Source organism: Lacerta agilis, chromosome 9 (genome assembly GCF_009819535.1).
Source record: "Lacerta agilis isolate rLacAgi1 chromosome 9, rLacAgi1.pri, whole genome shotgun sequence".
NCBI lineage: Eukaryota > Metazoa > Chordata > Lepidosauria > Squamata > Lacertidae > Lacerta > Lacerta agilis.
Genome location: NC_046320.1, coordinates 36,893,884 through 36,920,495, shown reverse-complemented (window position 1 = coordinate 36,920,495; position 26,612 = coordinate 36,893,884). Strand labels below are relative to the sequence as shown.

The 26,612-nt window shown below is 40.3% G+C and overlaps 1 protein-coding gene across 6 annotated transcripts in view; it reads left to right on the top strand.

Annotated features, from left to right (window-relative positions):
* Positions 1-2,067: 2,067 nt before the first annotated feature.
* The window catches only part of DCLK2 (doublecortin like kinase 2), a 73,724-nt gene continuing 49,179 nt past the window's right edge, over positions 2,068-26,612 (top strand). For all 6 annotated transcript variants that reach the window (XR_004427323.1, XR_004427322.1, XM_033160153.1 and 3 more), the window contains exons 1-2: positions 2,068-2,546; positions 21,487-21,821. Coding sequence is in view for 4 of the 6 variants with exons in the window: in XM_033160153.1 (XP_033016044.1) it covers positions 2,120-2,546; positions 21,487-21,821 (762 nt within the window). In the remaining 2 variants the exon portion in view is untranslated. The remainder of the gene's footprint in view (positions 2,547-21,486; positions 21,822-26,612) is intronic.

The window sequence follows — 26,612 nt, the reverse complement described above, 5'->3', positions numbered from 1 at the left end:
CAATGTGCATCCCAGTCCCAGGCATCTTTACGGAGAAGCAAAGTGAGTTCAGTGGACTTACTCCACAGTCACTACGCGCAAGGGATGGAAACTTGGGGTGTTTTTAGGGTTCAAGTCTTTCATCCCTGCAGTGGCAGAGGATTAAGACCTTGGTTCATTGAATCTAGTAATAGATTATGTGAATCATAACACACCTGTTTTCTTTAGGCAAGCTGTTGTCTATTTCCAGTCTCTAAAATGGAAACAATAAGGAGTACCAACTTGAATAAAACATTGGTCTGGTCTAGGTAAGCCCTACCACACATATTGGATCACATGATGCAACACAAACATAGGAATGGCAATGCCCACCAATTTGGAATGGGGCAGCCCCCTAAAATATTTTATTGGGGGCCAAAGGGATCTCTGCTCCTAGGAATTGGCTCCTATGATAAGGAATCCTGTATGGCTAAAGTAGCAAGTTGTGGCATCAAAATGGAATATTGATTGAGGGGCTATTAAACTTAGCACATATAAAAACCATTATGTTAAGGTTACCAGATGTCCCTGTTTCCCAGGGACAGTCCCCGGATTTACAGTTTTCTCAGCATTCACATGTACATAGCAAATAATAAGTGTCCCTGGATTCACTGAAAAAAATCTGGTAAAATCCCGAAGATGCATATGGATGTTGCATGTATAAGGGCATACTTAGTAGTAGATGGTAGAGCATGTGCTTTGCCTGCAGAGGTTCCGGGGGTTCAATCCCTGGCAAGGCTGGGAAAGATTCCCTGGTTGGAAACCAGGCTTCCCGTCACTGTACAAAATACCAATCAAGATGCATCAATGCCAGCTTGCTGTGTTCCTTTCTGAGCTCTCTGATCGGGCTCACTCGGTGTATAACGGGATTCCCAATGCAGCTTTGGCAACCAGAGCCAGAGTCTGCCTTGAAGAGCTGCGATTGCTCAGAATCCGAGTCGCTCTAGGACCCAGCAGCCACTTCCCCTTGCCTCTGTCACATCACATACTGCATTGCTATTAGTGCACATTGGCCGGGTTGCAGCCGCCGCCTGCTCCTCCTGTTGGATTCTCTGCGCTTGGCTTCCGAAGAGGTTGCCGGTACAGGAAAGGAAGGGGGCGAGGAGAGGAAGCCTGTTTCCTTTTGCTTTCCTTTATTTTTTTTCCCTCCAACACGGCACCGCCGCACCCCTCTTAAGAGTCGTAAGCTACAGTGCGGCGCTCTTTTATCGCCCGGGAGATCCGCCCGGCTACGGCTGCCGGCGGGGTTGTGCATGCGCCTTCGCGGGCGCGCGGATGCATTTAGAGGTGGAGGAGCAGCAGCAGCAGCAGCAGCAGCAGGGATTTGGATAGCTTAGGCGCCCTGCAGAAAGGCGTCCTCTTTGTGGGTGGGTTCCCCCCCCCCCTCCTTAGCGCATTGTATTTAGTTGGAGATTCTGGCTGAGCTTTGGGAGAGGGGGGCGGGGGCGCACTGGCACCGAGCGGAACAGACGCGCCGTCGTCCCCACCTCCCTCTCCTCAGTAGCTCCGAGCGGAGTGACTGAGGGGGGGACGCGGCCAGCGGCGTCCTCTCTCTCTCTCTCCGCCTCCCCCCACCCCCAGCACCGCTTTCCCCTAGGCGGGCGCGCGCCTAAGGCTGAATGGAAGCAGCCTGGAGGCTTGGCGGCCTCTCAGCGGCTCATGACGGGCGTCCCAGAGGCAGGGGGTGTTGAGCAGGGGGTCTGTGAGAGGGCGCGAGGGATGCGTGGTGGTGCCTGCGCGCGCGTGATTTAAGAGTGCGACCTGCTGCCTCTCCTCTCCTCCTCCCCCCCCCCGCCCCTCATGGGCACGGAGTCCCCGGCACAGCTTGGCGCTACTACAGCTACAGCTGCCGCTGCTTGGATGAAGGTGGCGTCTTCTTAACGCCCAGCCGCTGAGGGACCGCAGTCTCCCGCCCTCTTTTTTTTCTTCTTTTTTTGGCGGGATGCTGAGCTAAAGGATCCCCTCGCGCGCGGGCATCTCTTTGGGCAGGGCGCGTGTGGAGGCTTGTGGGGGGGGGGGTGAGAAGCACCGGTGTCGCTTGCGAGGGGAGGGTTTTTAATTATATTGTATTTGGCTGCGGTGTGGGCGACACGGCTCCTCAATGGCCAGCCCGCGGAGGAACATTGAGTTGGAGCATTTCGAGGAGAGGGACAAAAGGCAGCAGCGCTCGAGCTCCCGTCGCGGCGGAGGGGGCAGCTCCACTTGCAGCAGCAGCTCGGGCCCCAAAGGGAACGGGCTCATCCCGAGCCCCGCGCACAGCGCCCACTGCAGCTTCTACCGCACGCGCACCTTGCAGGCCCTCAGCTCGGAGAAGAAGGCGAAGAAGGCGCGCTTCTACCGCAATGGAGACAGGTACTTCAAGGGCTTGGTCTACCCCATCTCCAGCGACCGCTTCCGCTCCTTCGACGCCCTCCTCGTCGAGCTCACCAGGTCTCTGTCGGACAATGTCAATCTTCCCCAGGGCGTCCGCACCATCTACACCATCGACGGCAGCCGGAAACTATCCAACCTCGACGAGCTGGTGGACGGTAAGCAGGAGCACAAAACACCTGCGCCCAAGTGGGGCGGGGATAGACCTAATCGGTCGTCAGGGGGCGTTTTCACAAGTGTTTCCAACAGATCTCTTGCTGTTACCCACGATTTCTGGATGATGTCACCCTGTTCCAGCTGATTCTCATTGCCTCTGTTAATGAGCGAGGCCACCCTCTGGCTCACAGGTTCGCATGCTTGCACACACCCACTCCATGCAGGTAGGCACTCCTGCTCTTGAATTGCCTGGGATGTATGCAGCTATAAATGGTCATCAGGGGGATCTGCAGCACGCTCCTTAGCTGAGAAGGCATAAAAGAGCTGAAAAATAACCCCACCTTTCCCGTACAGCACACCCTTGATCTAAAATTTGAATTCCTGTGTGTTTAAAATGTCATCAGAGTAATGCAGGTGTGTGTAGAGGTGGAGTAAAAGAGCTTAGTATCACTTGTGAAAACAGCTGGGGTCTAAAAAAAAAAACAAGTGTTGGAAATCTTGTGTATGGTGTATGTATATATGCATAGTATAGTCAACATTCAGTTTTCCAGGTTGAGTCGCTTTAGTTTTGCATGTTGCACAAATAGTAGTTGCAGACTTCAAATCAAATTAAATTTCAGAATTAACTGCTGACCCCTAAACACATTCCCTTCCAGTACCTTCATTTATTTTTTCTTATTTTTATTTGCACACAGTGCACATTGGCCTTTTTAAAAGGACCGATACAAGTAGATACATATTGTTTTAGGAAAGCTTGTTGAGCAAGAGGCTACAAATATATAAGGAATATATTTGGTGGTGGGCAGGGAAAGGTCATTGTAATTCTATGTAGCATAATGTAGGTAAAATGGTTATTTGGGACCTCATTCTCATTTCGCTACTTTGTATATGGAACTGCAAAATATAGCAAAAACAAAAGGAAGCCTTGTTTATATTCTGGTTCCACAGGGAATTAGGAAGGGAATGTCCAATTTATATACTGAGTCCAAAACTACACACTTGTATGTTGATCCTTGCAGTACATTTATGCAGCTTTTTATATACCCATAAGGCTTGCCATGTATGAAACCAATGACATTAAATTCACCATTATTGGGCAAATTAAATAAGCAAGGTTTTGGCCTAGGCAAGATTCTTCTTCCGGAAAGTTTCTCAAGGTCCTCATGCACCGTATAGAATAAAGGCTTTCAGATTTAAAACTAAACAACAACCTGGAATTGGTGAACTAAAAGTCAGTATCAAAGTATCTTGTACCAGTTTGGCAGCAACGTTGTTACTTTATCATTGTTGATGACTCAGTTGCCATAATACTCTGTAAAGTGCACGTCTCCTGTTTTATAGCTGTTAGAGATTGAGCTGCTACACCTATGTTTTTACAATATGATTATAAATAAATATAATTATAATACAATTTTAAAATATAATTCTGCCTTGCCCAAATAAGGATGCAGGCAATGGACATGCAATCCAGCTTTATGTTCCTCAGGTCCTTAACTATGAATAATTTTTGGATTTCAAAGTAGGGTTTTTTTCCTCATTATGTTGCCCATATTACTTCATTGTAGTCCATTGGTCAGACAAATGGCCAGCAGTCTGTTGGTGCTGGCATCTATCAATTAAAGGACAACAGCATGGCCATGGGGGAGATGGACTGCAGAACTATGACCTACTCAAAAGTACAGTGATGGCCAAAGGTGGTCCCTGCCCCACTGCTTGACAAACACTGCTCTAATGTAACTGAGTAAGCAGTCTGCATAACTATGGTGAAAGGCGGTGTGTTTGTAGATTTATAAAGGGAAATCAGATGCAAGTGACAAGATTGCTGCCTAATACCGGTAACTGAAAAAGTCCACCTGCTCTTCAATTCTTGAACTCCTACATCATTCTCTTCCTTTCTTGCTTTTGCTGCGCTCTCACCTTGAAAGCTTGCTCAAACAAACACTATACAGTACAGGTATTTCTTTGCTTGAACAATTGACTAGTAAAACATTTTGTTTCAACTCTAGAAATGACAGTCAGAATTTTGATTGTGTTCCAAGAGTCTTTATATGGTAATTTATAATTTGGGAAGATCTTTTTTTTAAATGCAATCCCATGCATGGTTACTCAAAAGTAAGACCCACTAAGACCAATGTAATTGTATTTAGGATTGTGGTCTTAGTGCATTACTAAATGTAGATTTCCCTTTCTGCATGGGAGATTTTACTCATACTTATGAGGAATGACTACAAAACTTACAAGACTAACCAATTTATTATGGCATAAAGTTTAGTGGACTACAGTCTTTTTCATCAGATGCATGAAGTGTTACCTTGAGTCGAAGAGGTGTGTGTAGACCTATCATATGGGGTCAGCTGAGCTGAGTGGTTAATGTGTATAATCGGGGAATGTGTACATTAATCATGCCACGTGGAGAATGTACAAGTAGTCTGTCCATTAGAAGTAAAATATGCACATTTCCCAGTCAAAATACACAGTCTCCAACAGGCCTTGGGGAATGTGTGTATTGTGACAGCATTTTGTGCATTCTCTGGGCAATATGGACATTCTCCAGTCAACATATATACTCTCCAAGAAGCATGCTGTTTGCTCATATACAGTTTGGATATGGATGGATGCTACTGAGCTTCCTTTCCCCCTTCCCAACCCTGTTCTGCAGCCCCCTTTGCACAAACGCCATTATCACATCCATCCCCCTTTACCTACCTACCTCCTCCTTCCTTTTTAAACTTTCCCTTGCACTTGGTCCACCCCGTACTCCTTTTCTGTAGCAGCCCTTTGCACACACACCCTGGAGCAATACATGTTACTATATCTTTAAAATGAACAGAATATCCAGAGCAAGCCTGTCAATTGACTTGTTTGGTTAGAGAAGGCCAAGTTCAGTTGTTGGATGTTGTTCCTAGATGAGTGTGTGTTTGTTAAAAACCTGTTCTGGAACTTCATGTTGAATATAACACATAATACCAGGAGTAAAATACAATGCATGAAATTGTATTTCTACTGTTGTTTAATTTAGGCCATCACTTTCCCCTTCTCAGTGACACTTGCTTCTATGCCACAGCTGCTGCTGTTGTTCCAGCACACCTTCTCTCTCTAGCTTCCCTACCCCTCCCCGACTTCATGCAAATTGAGGGTTGTGACGAGGTATGACAAATCCTCCAATGGGGACTACACTCTGAGTACATGCAAATCAAGGATTGTGATGCAGCACTACAAATCCTCCAATGCAGGCTGTACGATTACACAGTTACATTTTTATTATATGTAAAATGTGTGTGCAAGTGCATGTAAAGGGAGTCCCACTATGAATGCATTTGTGACTGTATCTGCAACCCTGTTTCTTTTTAATCACTGCTTGGAAGGAGAGAGGAGGGTCAAATCTTCCCCCACCTCTCTCAGCAGGAACAGCTGAACAGCGTTTTAGGTCAGCAGGAAGGCACACTACAAGTAACACAGAGTTAGATAGTTGACTGCCTTCCAGCAACAGGTTGCCTACTTCTGAGTAGGGCTGGGCGATATATCAATATATCATCCAAAACTGGTTTGAAGTTCACATCGTGCTAATTGTTTCATAATATTTGAGCTGGCAATATATCGTGAATCACAATGTGTATAAGGGCTAGGCGATACCTGGTTTTCAACATCAAAATAACTCACCAGCTAAACTTTGCTTAAACTCACCAACTAAACACTGCAATGTTATCAGCGGTTAAACCTCACAATATTCACCAGCTAAATATTCCAATCTACCATAACGTCTGAAATAAGGATGGAGCTATACAGAGACGAACAGGACAATGTCCTGGCAACTGCTACAACTTCGGGGTCTAAATGGATAAATGACAATATTATTAATCATCACACACTCAGTTTCATCCAGCAGGCAAACCAACATGCATCCCAAGAGGACTTTTGGTTTTGAGCTTGGCTACCAAATGGTGGTATTCAGGGCAGTCCAAAGTACCAGGAGTCATAGTGAATACAAATAATCTGGGACTGCCGGACTGCCAGCAGGCCTGCTAGGTGACAGAAGCAGCTTGGTGGCAGCAGAATCAACAATGGCCAAGGTGGGAAGCAGAAGCAGTAGCAGCCTGGGAGCAGTGGCACAATAATCAGCAGCCTGTGAAGCCTTGCCACAGCAGTAGGTGGTGGTGGCAGAAGCAGCAGCAGCCTAAGAGGTCTTGTCTTGGTGGTGGCCTACAAGACCTTGTGGTAGTAGCAAAAGTGGTGACAGCCTGCAAGGCCTTGTCATGGTGTTGTCCGTAGTGGTGGCCTGTGAGGCCTTGCGATGGTGGCAGGTACTTTGTCCTGAATACCGCCATTTGGTAGCTAAGCCCAAAACCAAAAGTCACATTTGGATGCATTTTGGCTTGCCTGCTGCTGCAGAAAGCGACCATGAGATGATTGATAATATCATTTATCAGTTTTAGACCATTAAGTAGTAGCAGTTGCCAGGACATTGTCCTGTTCGCCTCTGTGTAGTTCCTTCCTTATTTCAGATATCGTGATATATTGCAATATTGAAAACCAGCCCTACTCCTGAGCTAGAGATAGAAGCAAAGGGTGCATTTCTTGGAAAGAATGTGTATTGCCCAAGGAATGTACGACTGCAGTCAAGATATGCACATTCCTCAACAATTGTTGCAGAACATGTATATTGACAATAAAACATGCATAATTTTCTCCTCATGGACAGATTATGTCACATTCCATGAAGTGTACTGAATGTACACAATGGCCATTTGTAAGGCACATTAACCACTCAACTCACACCTAATCTAATGTACCTTCCTTTATATTTTACTCTAATGGTTGCAATGGTATAGCAATCTGTTCATCTTCTTTTGTAGTTAACTTTAACATGTTGCAATTGAAAATTGTCTTAAGTATAATAGGTTAGAAATAAATGTGCAATAATGCCTTATCATTCCAGATACCATGATCCTCGCTTCCTACGTGGATTGTTAGTGATTATCTTTATATACAGATTTTGATTCAACTTTTATTCTTGAGCTGGGAGTATGTAGTGTATCCTATCCCTAATTGGTTCTTTTGGGCAAAGGGGCAATTTCCCAAGTTATGAGATATCTCTGATAACCTAAAAAGATGCCATGTTGATTTCATGTTTCAGTCTTTATTCACTAGTTTATGATCTGCCAATATACTTGGCATCTGTAGAGACACCAAATGCATGGATGAACGCCATTAAAAACAGGCATATTGATAAGCCATATGGGGGAATTTCTTTTCTCTAATGAAGCATTATTTCATATTTTAACAAGAAAAGGTTGCTCTGATAATCATTAGTCAAGAGGAGGGTGGGAAAAAACTTTGGGACCAATTAAATACTTACTATTAGACTGACAGATTTGGCATATTGTCGCTCACAACTTGTGCACATCATTAATTCATATTCAGATATAATGTGTGCTGCTTTGTTGGTCACAAACAGCTTTCAATCTTGTTAAAATGACTGGACACTAGTTTAAACTGACATGAATCTGTCTTCTAACTGGTGAATAGACATGATAACCTCCTTAAAAAGAAACCAGCAGTTGAATTGCCTCTGAAGTAACAAATAAGGTAGTAACAGTTTTACAATTATACTCTTTGAATGTGGGAGCTTAGTTGTAAGTTTCATGTAGGGGATTATCTTGGAGTGATGAAGAAAAAAATACATATGAGCAAAATTAGTGCTAATACATTATGTTAAACCACTAGTAAGTATTTCTAGCAACATTATCTTGCATCCTGCGGACTCAGAAAGCATGAGATCTTAAAAACATTTGTATCCTGTAGAAAAACTAAATTTCAGTATATGTTTTGATACATAATTCCTTGTCTAAGGTAGGAAATCTTTTTACTGTCCTTAAAGCTTCACTGCTCAGACAGGTGTATCTCTTGGGGTACTGAAAATAGAAAGGGAACTCTGAGAGCTGTGAAAGCAGAACCGCTGCAGTCAACACTGCAACAGTCTCAGAAATCAATAAAAACTGTTATTGTAGCTTTCAATAGGAAACACTAGCTGCTTTTTGGGGGGTGGGAAGCTGTTTGTAATGAGTTCTACAGTGTAGATAATGGAAGTGCAAGGGCTTGTATCTTGTAGCATCTGATAAAGCAGCAAAAGCTCATGCCATCATTACATATCTTGAGGAGGAGCCTTCAATGTTATTCTTTTTGTTTTGTTTTATGGTGGTTTTAATGCACAGTTTGTGCTTGTTACTTTATTGTAAGCCACCTTGAGCTGCTTTTGTAAGAAAAGCAACTAATAAGTTTAATAAATAAATAATTTATCAGTCCTTAAAATGCTACAGGAGTCTCTTGCTTCTGTTTTAAGGATGATTCTAACCCTGATAACTAAGTAGTGTATTGCCTCATAGTAGTTGACCCATAGGTCTAATCCAGTATACTCTTCTTATGTTCTCATTAGAAACAGTCTTACTTAAAGAGAGAGAAAGAAGTATGTTAGTACTTCTGTAGGTTGACTAGGGAAAAATATAATCATGTTAATATGGCAAAGCAAAACATGTTTACATTTCTGTGGCAAGTGAGTGGCATTGAGGACTACAGTCTATGCATATTATGAATTGTTGCTGTTGTTGTTAAAGCCTTTGCTTATCTGTAGGGTAGTGTATGTTCATGTGATGGTGCTTCATGAGTACCGGAGCAGGAGCCCAAACAGTCTTTTGCAGTTTTATTGTACAAACTAATTACAGTGCAGAGCTACAAAAAGCATGTCTGTCTCAGTTGCTGGCAGAATTCGGGAGTGGCCCCTTCCGGCTTCTCCCCCAGCATAATAACTTCGGCACCCCAAGTCTACCCTCCTTGCATTTCACCCCTTTGCGCAACTGAGGCATCAGAAATGGCGTGCCTCCCTCCTGACCAGCCTGTCGAGGTGAGCACAGGGTCTCAGCAACATCTCCAAGCCCTCTCCCCGCCAGGCTCCCTGCTTGCAGCTCCCAGCTAGGAGAGGGGCTGGGGCTCTCAGTGGCATCTCTAAGCCCTCTCCCTGTCTGGCTGGTTCCTTCCCTCTCCTCCCCACTGGAGGTGTGGCGGCTTTCCCCGCTGGAAGAGGTGCGGCTGCTGAATTGGCGACAGGGCTCTCTGTATGCTACTGGACACTCCCCTCCCCTCAGCGGGCCAGGTGGCAGTTCCCTGGCAGGTAGCTTGGTCACTTAAGAAATCTTAAAGAAACTCAAGAGAGAAAACGAAGAGGTGAACAGGCAAGATGTTTAAGGAGAAATGTGTGGTCCTTTTTATTAAATCTTGTACAATATTGGAGTTAGACTGTTAAAGCAATTGAAGTGGATTCTTTCAGCAGAAGGAACTCATTGTGTAAGCACAGCCTAAAGCTTTAGAGATGACAATGGGATGATGAAAGTGGGGTGATATTGCCACTTTCTGTGGTGTTTAATTTTTTTTAATTATTTTTTAAGAAGAGTTTGGATTTGATATCCCGCTTTATCACTACCCAAAGAAGTCTCAAAGCGGCTAACATTCTCCTTCCCCTTCCTCCCCCACAACAAACACTCTGTGAGGTGAGTGGGGCTGAGAGACTTCAAAGAAGTGTGACGAGCCCAAGGTTACCCAGCAGCTGCATGTGGAGGAGCGGAGACGCAAACCCAGTTCCCCAGATTACGAGTCTACCACTCTTAACCAGTACACCACACTGGCTCTCAGATGGTTGACTTCAGATGGTGCTTCTAGAAGTATTGTGTATGTTTTCCTAGACTACTTAACATCCTCATGTGTTGGCATATTATGACGAGGCAGCATGTTAGTAAAGATGGAAACCAGCAAGAATAACCAGTTGACATTCTGCTCTATTTAAAACAGTTATGAACAGAGTCATGTCTTGCTAATGTTGAGGGTCAGTCATTTGTATCTGCATGATTTATATTGGGAGTAAAATGCAAGGTTTGCTTCAAAGTGGTTGTGTTACTAGAACATTAGCATACCTCCATTGGCAACTTTCACTCTTTGTCGTAAGATGCTCCTAATGTTTAATTCAGTGGCAGATGGCATCAACAATATTTTTGACAAGCAACCCCTTAGTGCTAGTGACATAAATTTTTGCCTGACGAGTCATATGCAGTATTGTTGAGACACTTGTTTCTGTTTCCCCCTCATGTTCAGAAACCACCATAATTTTATGCCTTATCTAATCCACACTCTTTATAGGATGCAATATTGTATGGATGAATAAAAAGCCAGCAATGTTCCTGAATATATATATATTACAATTTCTTTACATTGGAATTCTGGAATACCTCATGTCACTGAATACAATCCTCTTGGTGCAGGAGAGGGAGTCCGTATGTAAATATTCTAACCATAGGGGCAGGTGGTAGGAACAAAGATTGTATAACATCTCAAAATTGATTTATTTTTCTGTAGCTATATTTCTGCATAAAAAGATGTTATTCAAAAACTGCCAGCATCACCCTACATCCTTAGCTGATATATATGCATTGTAAATATCAGACTGTCAGCATCTTCATATTTCTGCCAACATGCTTAATGCTTCAACAGAATGGCAGACACTCCTTCGGGATAGTCTGGCTGGTTTCAGATGGTTACTAACAGTGTACTATTAGTATACTACTAGTTCTGTAGTTCTCATACTTGGTTTTGTCTTGAGCCTTAGTACATATTTGAGTCCATATAATACCCATAGTTGACACATGAGTGTCAAATTTGGGCACTTTACTTATTTAAAGGGGATACATTTGAAATATTGTTTGTTTACTTTCTATAAGCATATTGCTACATGTGGCAATTTGGGATATTGTTCACAAATATGATGTACAGTAGGTGGACAATGGCTTGCCTAATCCAAAATCTAACTTCTGCAAACACTCATATATAAATCTTTCTAGTTCTCCAGCAAATTGTAAATGTATCTGAGTGGTAGATGGGGGGGGAGCACTTCATGAGAGATTTTGGAAGGGAACCATAAAAAACTAAGAATATCTAGATAGGTTTGGACTGAGGACCTTTCATCTCCTATTTAAAGATACACTTGTTTATTTGAAATGTATGGCTAAATCATCTGCCATGCTTAAATTTGCCTTGCAAGCCTATAACACATTTCTTAGCATCATTGAATCCAGTGTAACCAATGCATAAAAATATTTCATTAGCAAAAGCATAAATGTTGACTATAGCCCAAGAGAGAAATTATTTCTGCAAATTGATGTTAGCTTTCTGAGGGGAATTAATAAGTACAGCATCGGGGGGGGGGTTGTTCTGAAAGTGAAGAACCTTTGAGATTAAAATCATATGTTTAAAAACCACTGGAATGTTTATGCAGACTACAGCATCTACTGTGTAATAAACTATATAATCAAATTCAGTGTTTTTATGTGTACAAGATATATAAAATATGGTCATGAATAAGCAGGTTTCCCTTGAAGCATAACATAATATTTGTGTTCTATAGTATGGGAGTTAGGGGGAAGAGAAGAAGAAGAGTTTGGATTTGATATCCTGCTTTTCACTACCCAAAGGAGTCTCAAAGCGGCTAACATTCTCCTTTCCCTTCCTCCACCACAACAAACACTCTGTGAGGTGAGTGGGGCTGAGAGACTTCAAAGAAGTGTGACTAGCCCAAGGTCACCCAGCAGCTGCATGTGGAGGAGCAGAGACACGAACCTGGTTCCCCAGATTACGAGTCTACCGCTCTTAACCATTACAACACACTGGCTCATTGGAAGGAACCAAAATTGGGAGGAACCAAATGCTAGCAATTTCCCTTTAAAAACTAACACAGTCACCTGTTTCAGAGGTGATAAAATTATCAGTGCAATCCTCAGCACATAGCTACTCAAAAGTAAGTCCCAGGGAACTGGGTATAGGATTGCAGTTTCAGATAGTTATGTCTTTTCATAGTTTACACTTATGTCTGAAATATCAGCCTGGCCTTTTTCCCAAGGTGAAAGGGGCTGCAATCCTGCTTTATGTGATTATTGTAATTTGCACTTCTCTTAACCTGTCCCATGAGGATTTGACCTGCTAGTTTATCCAAGCAATTCAGTTGTTTACAATGTTTCAGAGTTGAAATACAGTACTACTAGGAGAGCCTTGCAAATCTAAGGCTCTTAATGCATGTAACTGAAACAAATGTGATAATAAATACAACTGAATAAACTTTGTTAAAGTTTTCTCCCCCCATTTTTATCTTATTATTCAGATAGTTGCAAACTTTTAAGGTCTCACAGATGCGTGTTCCAAGGTGCTTTCATATAAATAACAGTTAAGTACCATATGGAAACAAATATAATTAACTGAGTACTCAATGCAATCCATTTAAACTTAAACGCTTGGATTTTTGTAAACTTAGTCCTATAAGCATTAATGGAACCAGTCTGTCTTAAATCCAAGCATTCTGGCTTATAAAATGATGGACAATCATTTCAGCACTCCTTCTTAATTATCACTTTACTTTCTCTACAGGGCCTAGAATTTGTAAAATTCTGTCCAAAAGTACTTTGGCATGCATGGAGTCAAGTAGATTTATGCATCTGAACTATTATTACTGAGAAATTACTACATTAAAAAAATGGGACAACTTTATTGTCACCCATGTATATTAATCCATTTTAATTAATCCCACCCACAGATACAAAGGATATGTTTGGGGGCCTATGCTCAAACCATATAGGATTGCACTGTTCTTAGAAATAAGTATAACTGAGTTCAATGGCGCTTAACCCCGCATATGTAGGAATAGGGTTGTGACCTAGATTTTTTGTTACCACTAGTGCTGACATTCCTTGGTAACTCCTTTACATTGTTCAACTACCACTGTAGCTTCAGTAACAATTGCCTATCATTTGATTGCTAGACTTACAGGGACAGACTTTTGGTCTATCAAATTTCAATGGTGCTCTGCATGAAGCCAAAATTCACTTCCTCTCTGCCTCTCATCTTCCGTTCTGCTCAGTTCACTATGCAGTGCAACCACTGGCGGATGAAGATGGGGGGCGGTCTGCCCTGGGTACCATCTGGGCAGGTGACATTGCCCCCACCCCAGGACACTCAGCGCTTGCCGCGCACTCCCAACATGTGCCATACCCCGTGCAGGCAGCGCACCACACCCCCTGGGACATGTGCCAGCCACGCCCCCGGATGTACGACACTCCTGGTAGCTTCCCACTGAGTGCAACCAGTCAGACTGCCCTAAATCCACCTCTGAAACCTATATCAGTTAATGTAGTGTCAAGTCTGTGGTAGTAGGGCGTGTTGAATTTTTCATCTTTAAAAATCCTGATTTGAGGGGTGTTAAAAAGTTGTGGTATGATTAGGTAATTTGAAATATATTTTGGTTACTTGTAAATATTTAGGTCTTGCTTGGTAAATATCTATGTGAAAAGTTCCTACTTTTTAATTTTTTTAAATTTTTCTGTCATTTAAACGTATATGTTATTCCCAAATTTTCATGAAAACAGATGTTGATATGTGCCTAAAATTGATTACAAGATATTGTAGTTCTGTTATATATGTATTGTAGTTATCTGTATTATTAATATTAATATTAATATTAATATTAATATTAATATTAATATTAATATTAATAATAATAATAATTATTATTAATATGCAGTTATCTGTATTATTAATACTGGGTATGTTTAGCCTGGAGAAGAGAAGGTTAAGGGGTGATATGACAGCCATGTTCAAATATATCAAAGGATGTCATACAGAGGAGGGAGAAAGGTTGTTTTCTGCTGCTCCAGAGAAGCGGACACGGGGCAATGGATTCAAACTACAAGAAAGAAGATTCCACCTAAATATTAGGAAGAACTTCCAGACAGTAAGAGCTGTTCGACAGTGCAATTTGCTGCCAAGGAGTGTGGTGGAGTCTCCTTCTTTGGAGGTCTTTAAGCAGAGCCTTGACAGCCATCTGTCAGGAATGCTTTGATGGTGTTTCCTGCTTGGCAGAGGGTTGGACTGGATGGCCCTTGTGGTCTCTTCCAACTCTAGGATTCTATGACTCTAATATTATACAATGGTATGCGATTTCTTTTTTGCTTTGTACAACCAGTGATAACTGCTTCACTATGACTACAAAGAAGAGAACAAGGCAGGGAACATTCACACATATGAGCAACCTTATTGGAAGTGGAAGAGACATGTTGCCTTCTGAATTACCAACTTTGCGAGACATGTTAAGATATGGACTGTTGCTGAGAGAACAAAGTAAGTGAGGATATGAGAAACTATCCAGCTGCCAGTGTTGCAAAAGACTTATAGCCTAAAGTACTTGAAAAATGGGAACGAGCAAACTGTTCTTTTGTTTTCCCTGTTGTGAATTCAAGAGTTACAGTATTAGCAAAGATTCAAGAAAGTTGAGAGCAAGCAGAAAACATATCCCTTGGAAGGGGCAAGTTAGATATTAAAGAAGCCTTTGCTTCAAAACTTGACAAGCTCTTTGACATTCTCAATTGCAAATGTGAAATCATTATGTGCTCTGAATTTGGCTGTGCTACAGATTGCACAAAAGAAGCTCACATTAATTGCACATGCTCTAAAGACAAGAAGATCCCAGTGAAAGAACTTGCTTTCATTAAAGGCCAGAGAAACAATATTGGTTCTATTGGACCACACCAAATTGGTTTGCCAGATTTTCCAGAACATAACAGACTGATAAAGAAGCAAAAGCGAGGAGAAGTTGAGAGAACAAGACTTGCTGATGCTGAATAGAAAAAGGAATGTTTGCAGACTTCTTCACTTCCATCACATGAAGAAAGTTCCTCCGGGGTTGGAAATGAAAAAGAATCTGATACAGAAGATGGAAGTGAATCAAATTATGATTTAGCAGCTCCTTCAACTTCTAATGGAGAGAAACAGTACAATACATTAGATATTCCTAATGTTGCTATGCAGAGCATCAGATACGGTGTTGGTCTTCGTGCCACAGCTGCAATTACCACCGCTGCATTTATTGATATTGGCTTGATCACTGAAGAGAATACGAAACTTGTTGTTGACCACAATAAAGTAAAGAGAGCACAGGAGAAATTGATGTCATCATTAGACAATGAATTTGAAGAAATTCAAATTCATTGTAAGGTGGCTTACAACAGCAAACAGACTTTGTCGCTTGTGAGTTTCCAAACATGGCCTAAAAGGCAAAAACCTCAATAATTTAAGGCTGATTGTAGAATACATTGTTGGTGTGTACTATCCGTGTTGGTTCAATATAAAAGTAAAGCATTTGTGGATAGAAGGCCCATGTCATTTGTTGTTTCAATTGCAACAGCTTAGACTGCAAAACAAGGCTGCTGTTTTGCCGACTGTTAAGCGTTCAGCGTGGTATGCATTTAGTGAAATGTTAATTCAGACACTGCTGTGCTCAAATAATAAGGAAGAAAGGAGAGCTGGAATTCAAAAGATCATCGATTTGAGAGGTGGCAATGATGATATATTTGGAGACCTTTCAGTACATCCAAGGAAGACACCTTCTATAAACACCTCTGCTTCAAACTTATTGGAGTTGATAGACTGGTTTGATGGAGTTTATGAACCTCCATTAACATGCAAAATCACCTTGACAGAAATAAAGGAATTTATTGACAAGCCTATGCAAGTTCTTCAGTGGCCTTGTCATGGTCAAGGGATTGAAAGATGTGTGAAACAAGTCATGGAGGCTGCAGAGAGGCCAAGAAGCAGGTCGTCGGCTTTTGTCAAGAAATGAATCAATACAGGACTTGATGAAACTTGTTATTAATTCCAATTAATGTTATTCTTTTTTTAAACTATAATAGGACGTTATAAGATAAAGTGATGATATGTTGTTACAGCTGGAAATAAAATTTCTTTATATTTTGCTTGTATAAAATGATTAAAAACTTTAACTTTGCTTCAAAATGCGAGTTTTTGGCTTTTTTTAAGTGTATTTCAAACAAATCTCAATTTACCAAGCTAAACATCAACCAATCATAAAAATAATTGCAGATTTGGATTCCTCATGTGCAATTACATATTTTTAGACCCCCTCATTGAGCAAATTCACAAAATAAAATTTTCCGTCCTTAAATGACACGCCCTACTGTGGTAGGGTTGTTGATGTATGTATTGTTTGGACATTGACAGAGGAAATTAACTGTTACTCCTTTTAGATACCTTAGTAATCTTTCATACTGTTGAACATAAAGTATCGTTGAAATGTCAATATGCTTGGCAGATATTTGCCTGACATCTGCTGAGTTGTTCAACATACTTGGCATACGGTTTTCAGAGTGTTTCAAATAGTTATTGCTTAGATTTTCGATACACTCTTCTTGGGACATTGCCTGCTAAGTGTGTAAGATGGACTGCTGGATGCAATCTGGAGTCAGGTGATTGTCCTATTGATACCCAACTTTGCTTTTTCTTCTGATTCGGGGTGGAAGGATCTGTCAATTTTTGTTTTCTCAGTTTCACAGGTGCACAGTCCTAAACACAATCCTCCACATTTTGCAGCTATTTGTGGTTGTTTTTTTAAATTTTTTAAAATATATTTTTGTATGATATTTTCACTAACAAATTAATTTTTCTGCACATGTTCCCCCTAATATATGTAGTTTTGCAAAACATTGCTCACTTGCCGAACTGCATCACCAAATTTAGATATGTGAAAATTTTGAAGGATGACTCTGTTTCGGTTCAAACATTGTTTTAGAATGTGCACATTTGATAAGAGTGCTCTAAATGCATACCAAATTGAAATTCTCATTCATCCATGCTTCTGACAATGTAGGGGCATTTCTGTTCTTATGTAGTTTCAGGATGTGTTTGGGGACTGCTAATGACAGCTGTTTGAAATGGAAATACACAGGAGATACAGTGATTATGGATATCATGGTCCAAAGAGTCTTCCAAGTCACCTTGACTGCTTTTTGCTCTTGGGAACATTCTGATGTGTTTCCAAACGTTCATTATGTCTCCAGACTCAATAGCAGGGCTTCTCTCTCATTTACACCTTATTCTTTTCTTTACTTTCAGTTTGGTAGCATTTATAAGCAGGAACTTGTGGTTGATGCAGAATACTTCCAAATTCTTTCTGTTATTTTATTTTATTTTATTGTACTGTCAAACATAATGAGTTGAATTCAGACACCATCATATTATGAGTAAACCTATAAATCATTGGAATTTAAGTATCAGTGGTTTTCACTTTAAGCATAGCTAACTCTGGATTCAATCCATAGAGGTCTGAGCAAGACTTTGTATGTCAAACAAAATTTTTTGAATAAAAGAAAAACAAATCAAGAAAAAGGAACAACAATTTAAACAAAACATTAAAAAGATTAAAAAGATTGCATGAGGAAGATTTAAATTCACACACATACAAACATAAGAGGATACTCTATAGCACATCCCTGTACAAATTTATTTAGAAGCAAGCCTCACCAAGTTCAATAGGACTTGCTCCTGAGTAAGTATAGTATTGTATCTTTACAATTGTTCACATTATTCTATAGTAACAAAAATACATGTTTGTATTTTGGGTTGCAAAGCTTGTTTGCAAGATGTGTGTGAAACTTGACAGTCCATGTATTGATAAGATACATGACAGCATCAAATAAAATGGAACTACCCCTTTATATGTGGAAATGTCTCTTTGAAACATTTTTTGTGGGTATGGGTAATATCTGCAGAATATTTTGAAGCAGTGATTTCACAAGGAACTAAATTGGTGGCTTATATACTTGGGAGGCCGAGTATGTGAAGCAACTATTTGAGAACATACAGATTTAGCCGGTGATGTCATAGATATTGACAAAACCAGAAAAGCTCGAAGGCAAGGCAGCTAAAAGAGGCAATGCATTTATGTATGTAAATAGGAATGAAGTACTACTATGAGAACTAAAAGACAGCTGACAATGCTTACTGCCAAAAAGGTTAAAAATGAATATATAGTGTAAGCATATTTACAATGGAATTGAAAGAACTTTTGACCTTGAATTAGGATAGCTTTATGAGTGTCATTGAGCTGGTAGACTTGAAGCACTTCTTGTCTAGTTGTTTGCACAGAAGCCCTGTGCAACTTTTTTCACCAGATGCAGAAGTAAATAGTTCTTATGGATATGGACTTGGCAGCTGTCATTCATATTTCTGTAGCACCTGGGCTTAGCTACTGAATGTGTTGTATGTGGAGCTACCCTTACATGACTGCTAAAAGATGCAGAATGCAGCACTGTAATCTTGTGGAGGATTAAAAAGCTGAAATTTCCAAAGGTTTGCATTTCCCTGCTACATTACTTTAGGTGTAAGCTAAGGGCTAGTTTTAAGCTTTGGAAACACTGGACAACTCTAATGTGTTCATACCTTGTAGACACTGTCTTTTCACAACTCCCATCATGACTATTAGACTCAAGACCAACTTGGAACTTAATCACATTCAAGCTATCATGGTAAATGTGAGGATAATGTTCTCAAAATGATCTTTGGAGTCTGTGTATTTTGCATTTTATAATGGGTACTGGAAATGATGGTTTCTGCAGGCCCTGCTTCTGTATAACTTCTCAATCTTAAGAGCACTTCTGGTGCTCTGTGATTATGACAGCAGTGCATAAAAGAGAATTCTTAGTTTCTGCCAACAAGTATAGAATCATGAGCATCTTACTGAAGAGTGCAGGGATTTTCTGTTTGATAATTAGTGGTGGTAAGCTGGTGTGGGTTAATTTAATAGCCCTTTTCATTATCTAATTTACCTTTTAGAGTTTATCGTTTCAGTCTGTTTTTAAACTTGCTGCACATCATGAGCCTTAGGGAGTGTAAGAGATACAGACTGAAATAAATAAATCATGTGATGCAATCAGAGGAGGAGGTTACTATCTATATCTGATCTGTGTTTTCATATGCTACCCTTTTGTAAGTTTCAAAACAGTGTGGGAAAGTGACTCTTAAAAACTTAAATGGCTCAACATAATCCTTTTATCTTCTTTCGCAAGTACTTTTCCATGTACTTCTATTGCATAGAAAGAAATAACTTTATTAAAACAGGTCAGAGAGATAGGTATCTCTCAAATCTTCCACTAAAGGCGCATCTCAAGCCAATACAGGTGTTGAGCTTAGAGTAGTTATGGACCTTGCAGCTACACCAGGCAAGGAGCAGGTAGAAAAGAATGAAATCTCTAGAATGGAAAGTAAATCTGTAACAGGAACAGAGTCAGATTGTTGGTCCATCTAGCTCAGTTTTCTACACAGACTGGCAGTGGCTCTCCAGGATTTCAGGAAGGATACTCTCCCAATCCAACCTGGAGTTGATGGAGATTGAACCTGGGACCTTCTGCATGCAAAGCAGACAAGGTGCTGGTGACAATGCACCTGACTATGTGCCCCCTCAACCCACATCCCTCCTGGCTTATCAAACAGAGAGGTTGTGTCCAGAATGTGGTTAATGCTATGCTACACGAAGGGGTGGTCCGTGCTGCATTGAAAGAGGCAGTGGTGTGACCACTCCTACAGAAACTGGGTTTGGACCCTTTGAATTAGAACAGCATTTGGCCAGTTGCCGATACCCCTTTCTTGGGGAAGGTGATGGAGAGGGCCATGGTGGGACAGTTGTAGGTGTTTTTGGAAGACACAGATTATTTTGATCCATCCCATTCTGGGTTCAGGCCTGTCCATGGAACTAAGTCTGTCTTTCTTTCTTTTTAACCATTTATTAGATTTTCCAATTCAACAACCAATCAAAATCACTTTAAAATATTCCCAGTTACATTCCAGATTATTTATACAAATATCAAATATTTCTGCCAAATTATTAATTTTAATTTTTAGGACTTTCCATGCTTCAAACATAAGGAGTTTCTAATCATCCATTTTCCGTTGCCTTCCATTTCATTCTGATGTTTTCACAGCCTCTGAAGTATTCCAACAAGCAAAATAACAAATCAAATGATGTTTCTGTGTGAATTTAAGTCCATAGTCCATCTACATAAAATCGCATTGCCCCTTGTCTCACTGGTATTCTTATTAAATCCAAAAGCCTGATCACAGGCAGCCGCCATCTTCACTCAGTCCCGATGAAATCAGAACATAGTTTTCATAGCTTTTCTCACCCGGCTGCTTTACACTTGAACTTTTCCAGGAGAGGTTTGCCAATCTTACTGAGCGTTTGTAAATTACGAGTTTGAGGCTGACCCTTGTCATGAGCCACTGAACTGCATGTAGCAATATCTGCTTAGGGTGATGATTTGTTTTCCTGGGCAGGAAGGATTATAAAGAGAACTTTCTGTCCAGGTAGTGACGGCCAAGAACTACTACTCAGTGACAGAGGATCTGCCTTGCATACAAAAGGATGCTAGGTATGCAATCCCTGGTGTCTTCAAAGAATTGCCTGAAAACCTGGAGAACCACTGCCATTTAAAGTACACAATATTGACCTCAGCGTCTAAGGCAGCTTCCTATGTTCTGTTCCTAATTCTTTGTATGCAATTTTACCTAGCACTTACATTTTTCAAATCTCTCAAGGGAGTCCTAATGATAGGAAATTTGAGAAGCCCTGATCTAAGGGGTCTGAATGTGTTCTGTGGCTATAATGCACAGGGCTGCTCCAATCCAAGCATGATTATGAAGTAAGGTTTCGTATATGGAGGGATGGAATGCAATTTGCAGGTATTAAAATAATGAAGTGCAATTTGTAAAGAATGAAATAAGAGCTTAATTTTCAGCCAGATTCATCTTTGTAAAAAAAAAACAACACCAAAAAAACTTTAATAGGTGAATTATTATCTAGTATATGATGCCTGAAATATATCCAGTTGAAATCAAATTGATGGGGTGGTGGTTTCTTTTTAAACTTTTGTGCAATGATAGGTTTAAATCCAAATCATTCTCAAACCTATGAGGTAGATGGGATATATCAGGTGAATACAAAGGGGATTAAATAAATAAATAGAATGAAAGAAATAATGTTTGCGTTTTGTCTCCCATCTTCTACACCAGGTGAAAGCTATGTCTGTGCATCCAATGAGCCATTTCGGAAAGTTGATTACACTAAGAACGTTAATCCTAATTGGTCTGTCAACATAAAATCTGTGTCATCTCGATCGCTCACATCTTTGACATCTGCAAGAAGTGAACTGAAGGAGAGCAAAGACTTCATTAAACCCAAGCTGGTAACCGTTATACGGAGTGGAGTGAAGCCACGGAAAGCTGTGAGGATTTTGCTCAATAAAAAGACTGCTCATTCCTTTGACCAGGTGTTGACTGATATAACAGAAGCTATTAAGTTAGATTCTGGAGTTGTCAAGAGAATTTGCACACTGGATGGAAAACAGGTAAGATGAATTTATAAGACTGCAATGTTAAATTTACTTGAAATATTCAAGTGACCCAGAGTGAACTTTTTCCAGTGTTGAGCTGTACTTGTCAAGTTAATCTCATCAAACATCTTCCCCATACTCCATTGGACAATATAACACAATTCCTGCCTTCTTGACATTGAAATAGCCCTTTTTTATTGCGGCAATGCCTAAACGAAAGTTCATTTACTTGTATTGTCCTCATGCAGTTTAACATGATGAAAGCACACTATAGAGTTTGGCAGACAAGGCACTTTGCTTCCAATTACCAACTGATTGAACTTATTTTCTAATGAGGTAAATTGCTCATGCCTCCAAATCTGCTTGGGCAGCACTTTTTAAATATATCATTGTAATGTTGGAAGAGACTGAAAGGAGTTTGTTAGAAGCTCAATTCTAAATGGCTAATTGTGTTCCACTTTCTCTTTTTGAAATGCACAGTTCAGCATGTTATAAAAATATATATTGTGAAATGTCCTCCTTGACATCATAAGAAATAGATGAATTTTAAAAAAGCAAACATAGGGTTTGATTTTTGAATTTAATAAGACCTTGAACACCTACACATACACGAGACTTTTAAACACAGTAAGCTCTTAAAACAAGAGAGATTTCCTCCCAAATGTTAAAGAATGCTTTCTGGTAAAAGAATGTGATTTATGCTGAATCACTTAGTATGTCTGGAGCCACAGATCAACATATATACTATTATATGAGAAGGTATAGCCTTCTTTCTCTCCACAGGCCCTATTGACAAAATTGCAGCCCATGCTATATAAGTAAACTGCTTTGCGAGCTACTGTGGGAGAAGATAAATAGCAGATTATGGAATAATCTTTGTCAACCAGAATGGGTCCAAGTATCATGTGACTGCAAGCATAGTGCTTCTCCTTTGTTCAGCTACTGACTGAATCTTATTCAAACAGGAAAATATTCAGTCTGTGTGGCACTTATTTACTTGAATTCATTTCAGATCTTTGCCTTGTAATTCCGTAAAGACTCAGGTGTGTGTGTGTGTGTGTGTGTGTGTGTATATATATATATAGCACTCTTCAAGGCTATACCATCTATTGACGTTCAATAATACTCAGCATGTATCTGGGACTCCTGTATTACTTAATTTTCCTTATGTGAGAAAAGGTCATATAATCACCAGGAGTGTTATCTGTGGTGCACTGAATTCACAGTTCCGTGGACACCCACAGTGTCAATTACCCAAGGTAGTAGTCAAATATTACTGAAACATAATGGATATGGGATAACATTGATAACTGAGCTCCAGAATCTTGATTGTAGAAATAACCTTCAAGCTTTATTCTAGGCTCTTTATGAGGCACAGATGAAACTGCCAATGTGAGTGGAATAGATTAGGGGGGGAAATACAAACTTTTTTTTTAAAGCAAAACAAAAACATGTCTTTTTGTCCCTTAGGGCAGCTCTAAACAATACGGCGTCAGCTACAGTTATTGATCTCTCTGTTAGGGAAACGTGTACTTAGTAAAAACACAGCATAGTCTGGTAATTTACTGAAGCCGGCTAATAGATTCCACTAAGTCCCTATTCCAATATGCTAGGGATTCACCATGACAAAATCCAAATCCACTACCAATTTTAGTTTGTAGTGCCCAAATGGGGCCAGCAACAAAATGTTCCACAAAGTGTGATATGCTCTTGTTCTTGACTGGCTGGCTAGAAACCTTTAGGATATTTCCACTTCGGGGTAATTCTGTCCTCTCTTCCATATAGTTTTCCATTTTGCACAGTTTAGTTCCACTTTTGTATTCGCTTTACTTGAAGCAGGGATCCTGGTTTTAAATGAAATCAGCTCAGTTTGTTAATAAACTGTAGATAATGTATTTGTGCATCTAAATCTGAACGTGGTGTAAAACCTTCGCATTTTATCAAAAAGATATTAGCTTGGCAACAGATCCTGATTGTGTGAAAGAAAGGTAGAAGGTGACACTTGCTATTTGATAGTTCTCTGAGGAAGGTTACTAGGCTTCTGTAACGAAACAGTACCTAAAGCTAGTATAAACATGCTTTCAAAGGTTAATGGAAAGTTTCTTTTTAGAGTGAAAGGCTGTATACTTTAGCCACAGATTCTATGGATTGAATTACACTCAAAACCTCATAACCCATTGAGTCAATCACCCATCTTCTACTACCCTTCTGAGAAGTGAAGTACCCCAGGTCCCAGATTGGGAAAAGGCAGTCCTTCAAGTATTTCAAGTTGAAATCTTGACCACTTGAATGATAACCCAACCATATGGCAGAGCAACTGAAGCCAAGCAGTAATGATTGTAACAGGAAAGGATGGTATGGAATGAATCACATCCTACCATGTGGGTTTCATGACACATTTTTCTCTCAGCTGCTACAAGAAAACTGTCTGCTCCACATCCAGTCTAGGTTAATATACATTTGTTAAGAACTGGAGGAAGGGAGCTAAATGCAATGCTTTTCATCAACTAGCCTGTTTGGCAGTCTAGTTTATATTCTGGCATGCTAGCTGAAAGGTAAATTAGTAAATAAGTTTTGCTTTGATACAGCTTTGTTCCTATTTGCACTACCTCTGCAGACTTTAAAAAGGGTTACTGAATTAACAGTTGTCTCTTACAGTTTGCTGTTTTTTTAAATAAAATACAAATGACTGCTATTCTCTTACAAGCCTAGGGTTGGTTCCCAGTGCTACATCAAGGATACATGTATTATCCTTCATTCCTGAAACAGTACACCTCATTCCATGTTATTCTCCACTGTGCATAAGATCATATGGTGAAGCTGAAAATTAGCTTACAGACTCCTTTGTTTGCTTCTCACTATTAGTACTGTGATCAGAATTTATAGGCATGTGTCCTAATTGATGCGAAAACATTAGGGTTTTTGTTTTAAAACACAACTAGGTTATGTTTTGCATAATTTCAAATGTGACTACAAACAGGTTAGGATAGAGAGCCGTTCAAAGAAGTGGCCTTTGTAATGTCAGGTCTGTTTAAGAGAGATGTGATTCTCTTTGGGTTAGTTACTATTGACCTCGAAATTGCACCTGCAGATCACGTGCTAGCTCCACAACTGGGGAAAAAGCTGAAAGAGAACAAATAATTAGATTTTTAAAATAAAATGATAGAAAACTAGATAGCTGATGGAAATAATATCAACACCTAGTAGAAAAATAATTGAGAGAAGTAGGAATGAAGTGAATAATGAAGAAAAATAGCTAGGGAGAATGAGACAGGGTGCATGGGAAGCTGTTTTGCTAGCCTGCACTATTCCTTTTTTACTTGTCTGTCAATTTTAACCAGCTGCATGCCATTCCATTGAAACTCCCAGCTTTATCTTTTCTCATTAAAGCGGCTTCTTTGTTATTCTTTTAAGCTGCATCCTGTTCTTTAGCCCATATATTATAATATCCTTGCCAATTTGTCAGACCTCCATGGTGTGAGGGTTGCTTTGATGGATGATAATCTGCCTTTGGGTTGCCTCTCATTCTGCCTGGAACTTGTTGTTGTTGTTGTTGTTGTTGTTGTTGTTGTTGTTAACTACAGTTCTATAGCTCACATTCCCTGTACCACCTGCCTCTCTGGTAATTCTGTTCACTCCATTAGATTGAACATGTGGTACAATCAATATATCTTTCTATTGACCTCATAATTTGCTCTTATTTCCATTACGTTCTTCTGGTTATCTAGACGGCTCTACATCTATCAGTTGGCATTTTAAATCTCTCTGGCTTTTATCACCATTACATTCATAGAATGAAAGTGATAATGTACGATAGCTTTCTCCTCCAAATGTTTTTGTCTGCAACTTGCACCGTCTTGCCATTGGCTGATGGAAGTTCTGGCCCAAAGCCTCTGAAAGGAACTAGATTGGGAATGGCTAGTGTCTTTATATACGTATGAAAGAATGACTCTCCATACATTTGTGAATATATAATGCATAGTACATTGTAGCATTATACAGCAGCTGTCTGTTTTTTTAACATATATGTCATGCATGCTGCATATGCATGATAAAATACCTACATTCATGGGCATAGCCAGGACTTTTGTTAGGGGGAACAGAACTGACATAACTGATCAGTTAGTTAAGTATTTCTATTTTATTTGATGGGGGGGGCAGCTGCCCCCTGCCCCCCCCCCCATGGCTACGCCCATGCCTGCATTTGGCAAATACAGTTGAGTTTAGAGACACTTACAACTAATCCTTAGAAGTAACTAAATAGGTTTGATTTGCTGTATATTTTTTAGAGCAGGCATCCCCAAACTTGGCCTTCCAGATGTTTTGGGACTACAACTCCCATCATCCCTAGCTAATAGGACCAGTGGTCAGGGATGATGGGAATTGTAGTCCCAAAACATCTGGAGGGCCAAGTTTGGGGGTGCCTGCTTTAGAGAGTATAAGTTTGGGAGATGTTTACAAGTTGAGTAAATTTATGCCAAAATGCACAGCTTATCTTTAGCTTATAATAATCAAATGTCATTGTCTCTAGACAGTTTTATGTGTACTAATAAATAATAACCTTGTAATGTTTGCTAATACTGTGTGGCTATATACTGGGGTTGGGCATGTCCACCTGATCTAGTTTGGGGTCCAATTTGGTGCTTTGAGTCAGGTTCAGTCTGACCCAGGATGATCTGGACCTAACCCATTCCAGACCCTGAACCAAACTGGGGACCTTTTGCAGCCCTAGTTGTTTAATTGTGGTTTGAAACCCTAATTACACATTGTCTGTGGTCAGGAGGAAGAGAAAAAGACACAGGCAGA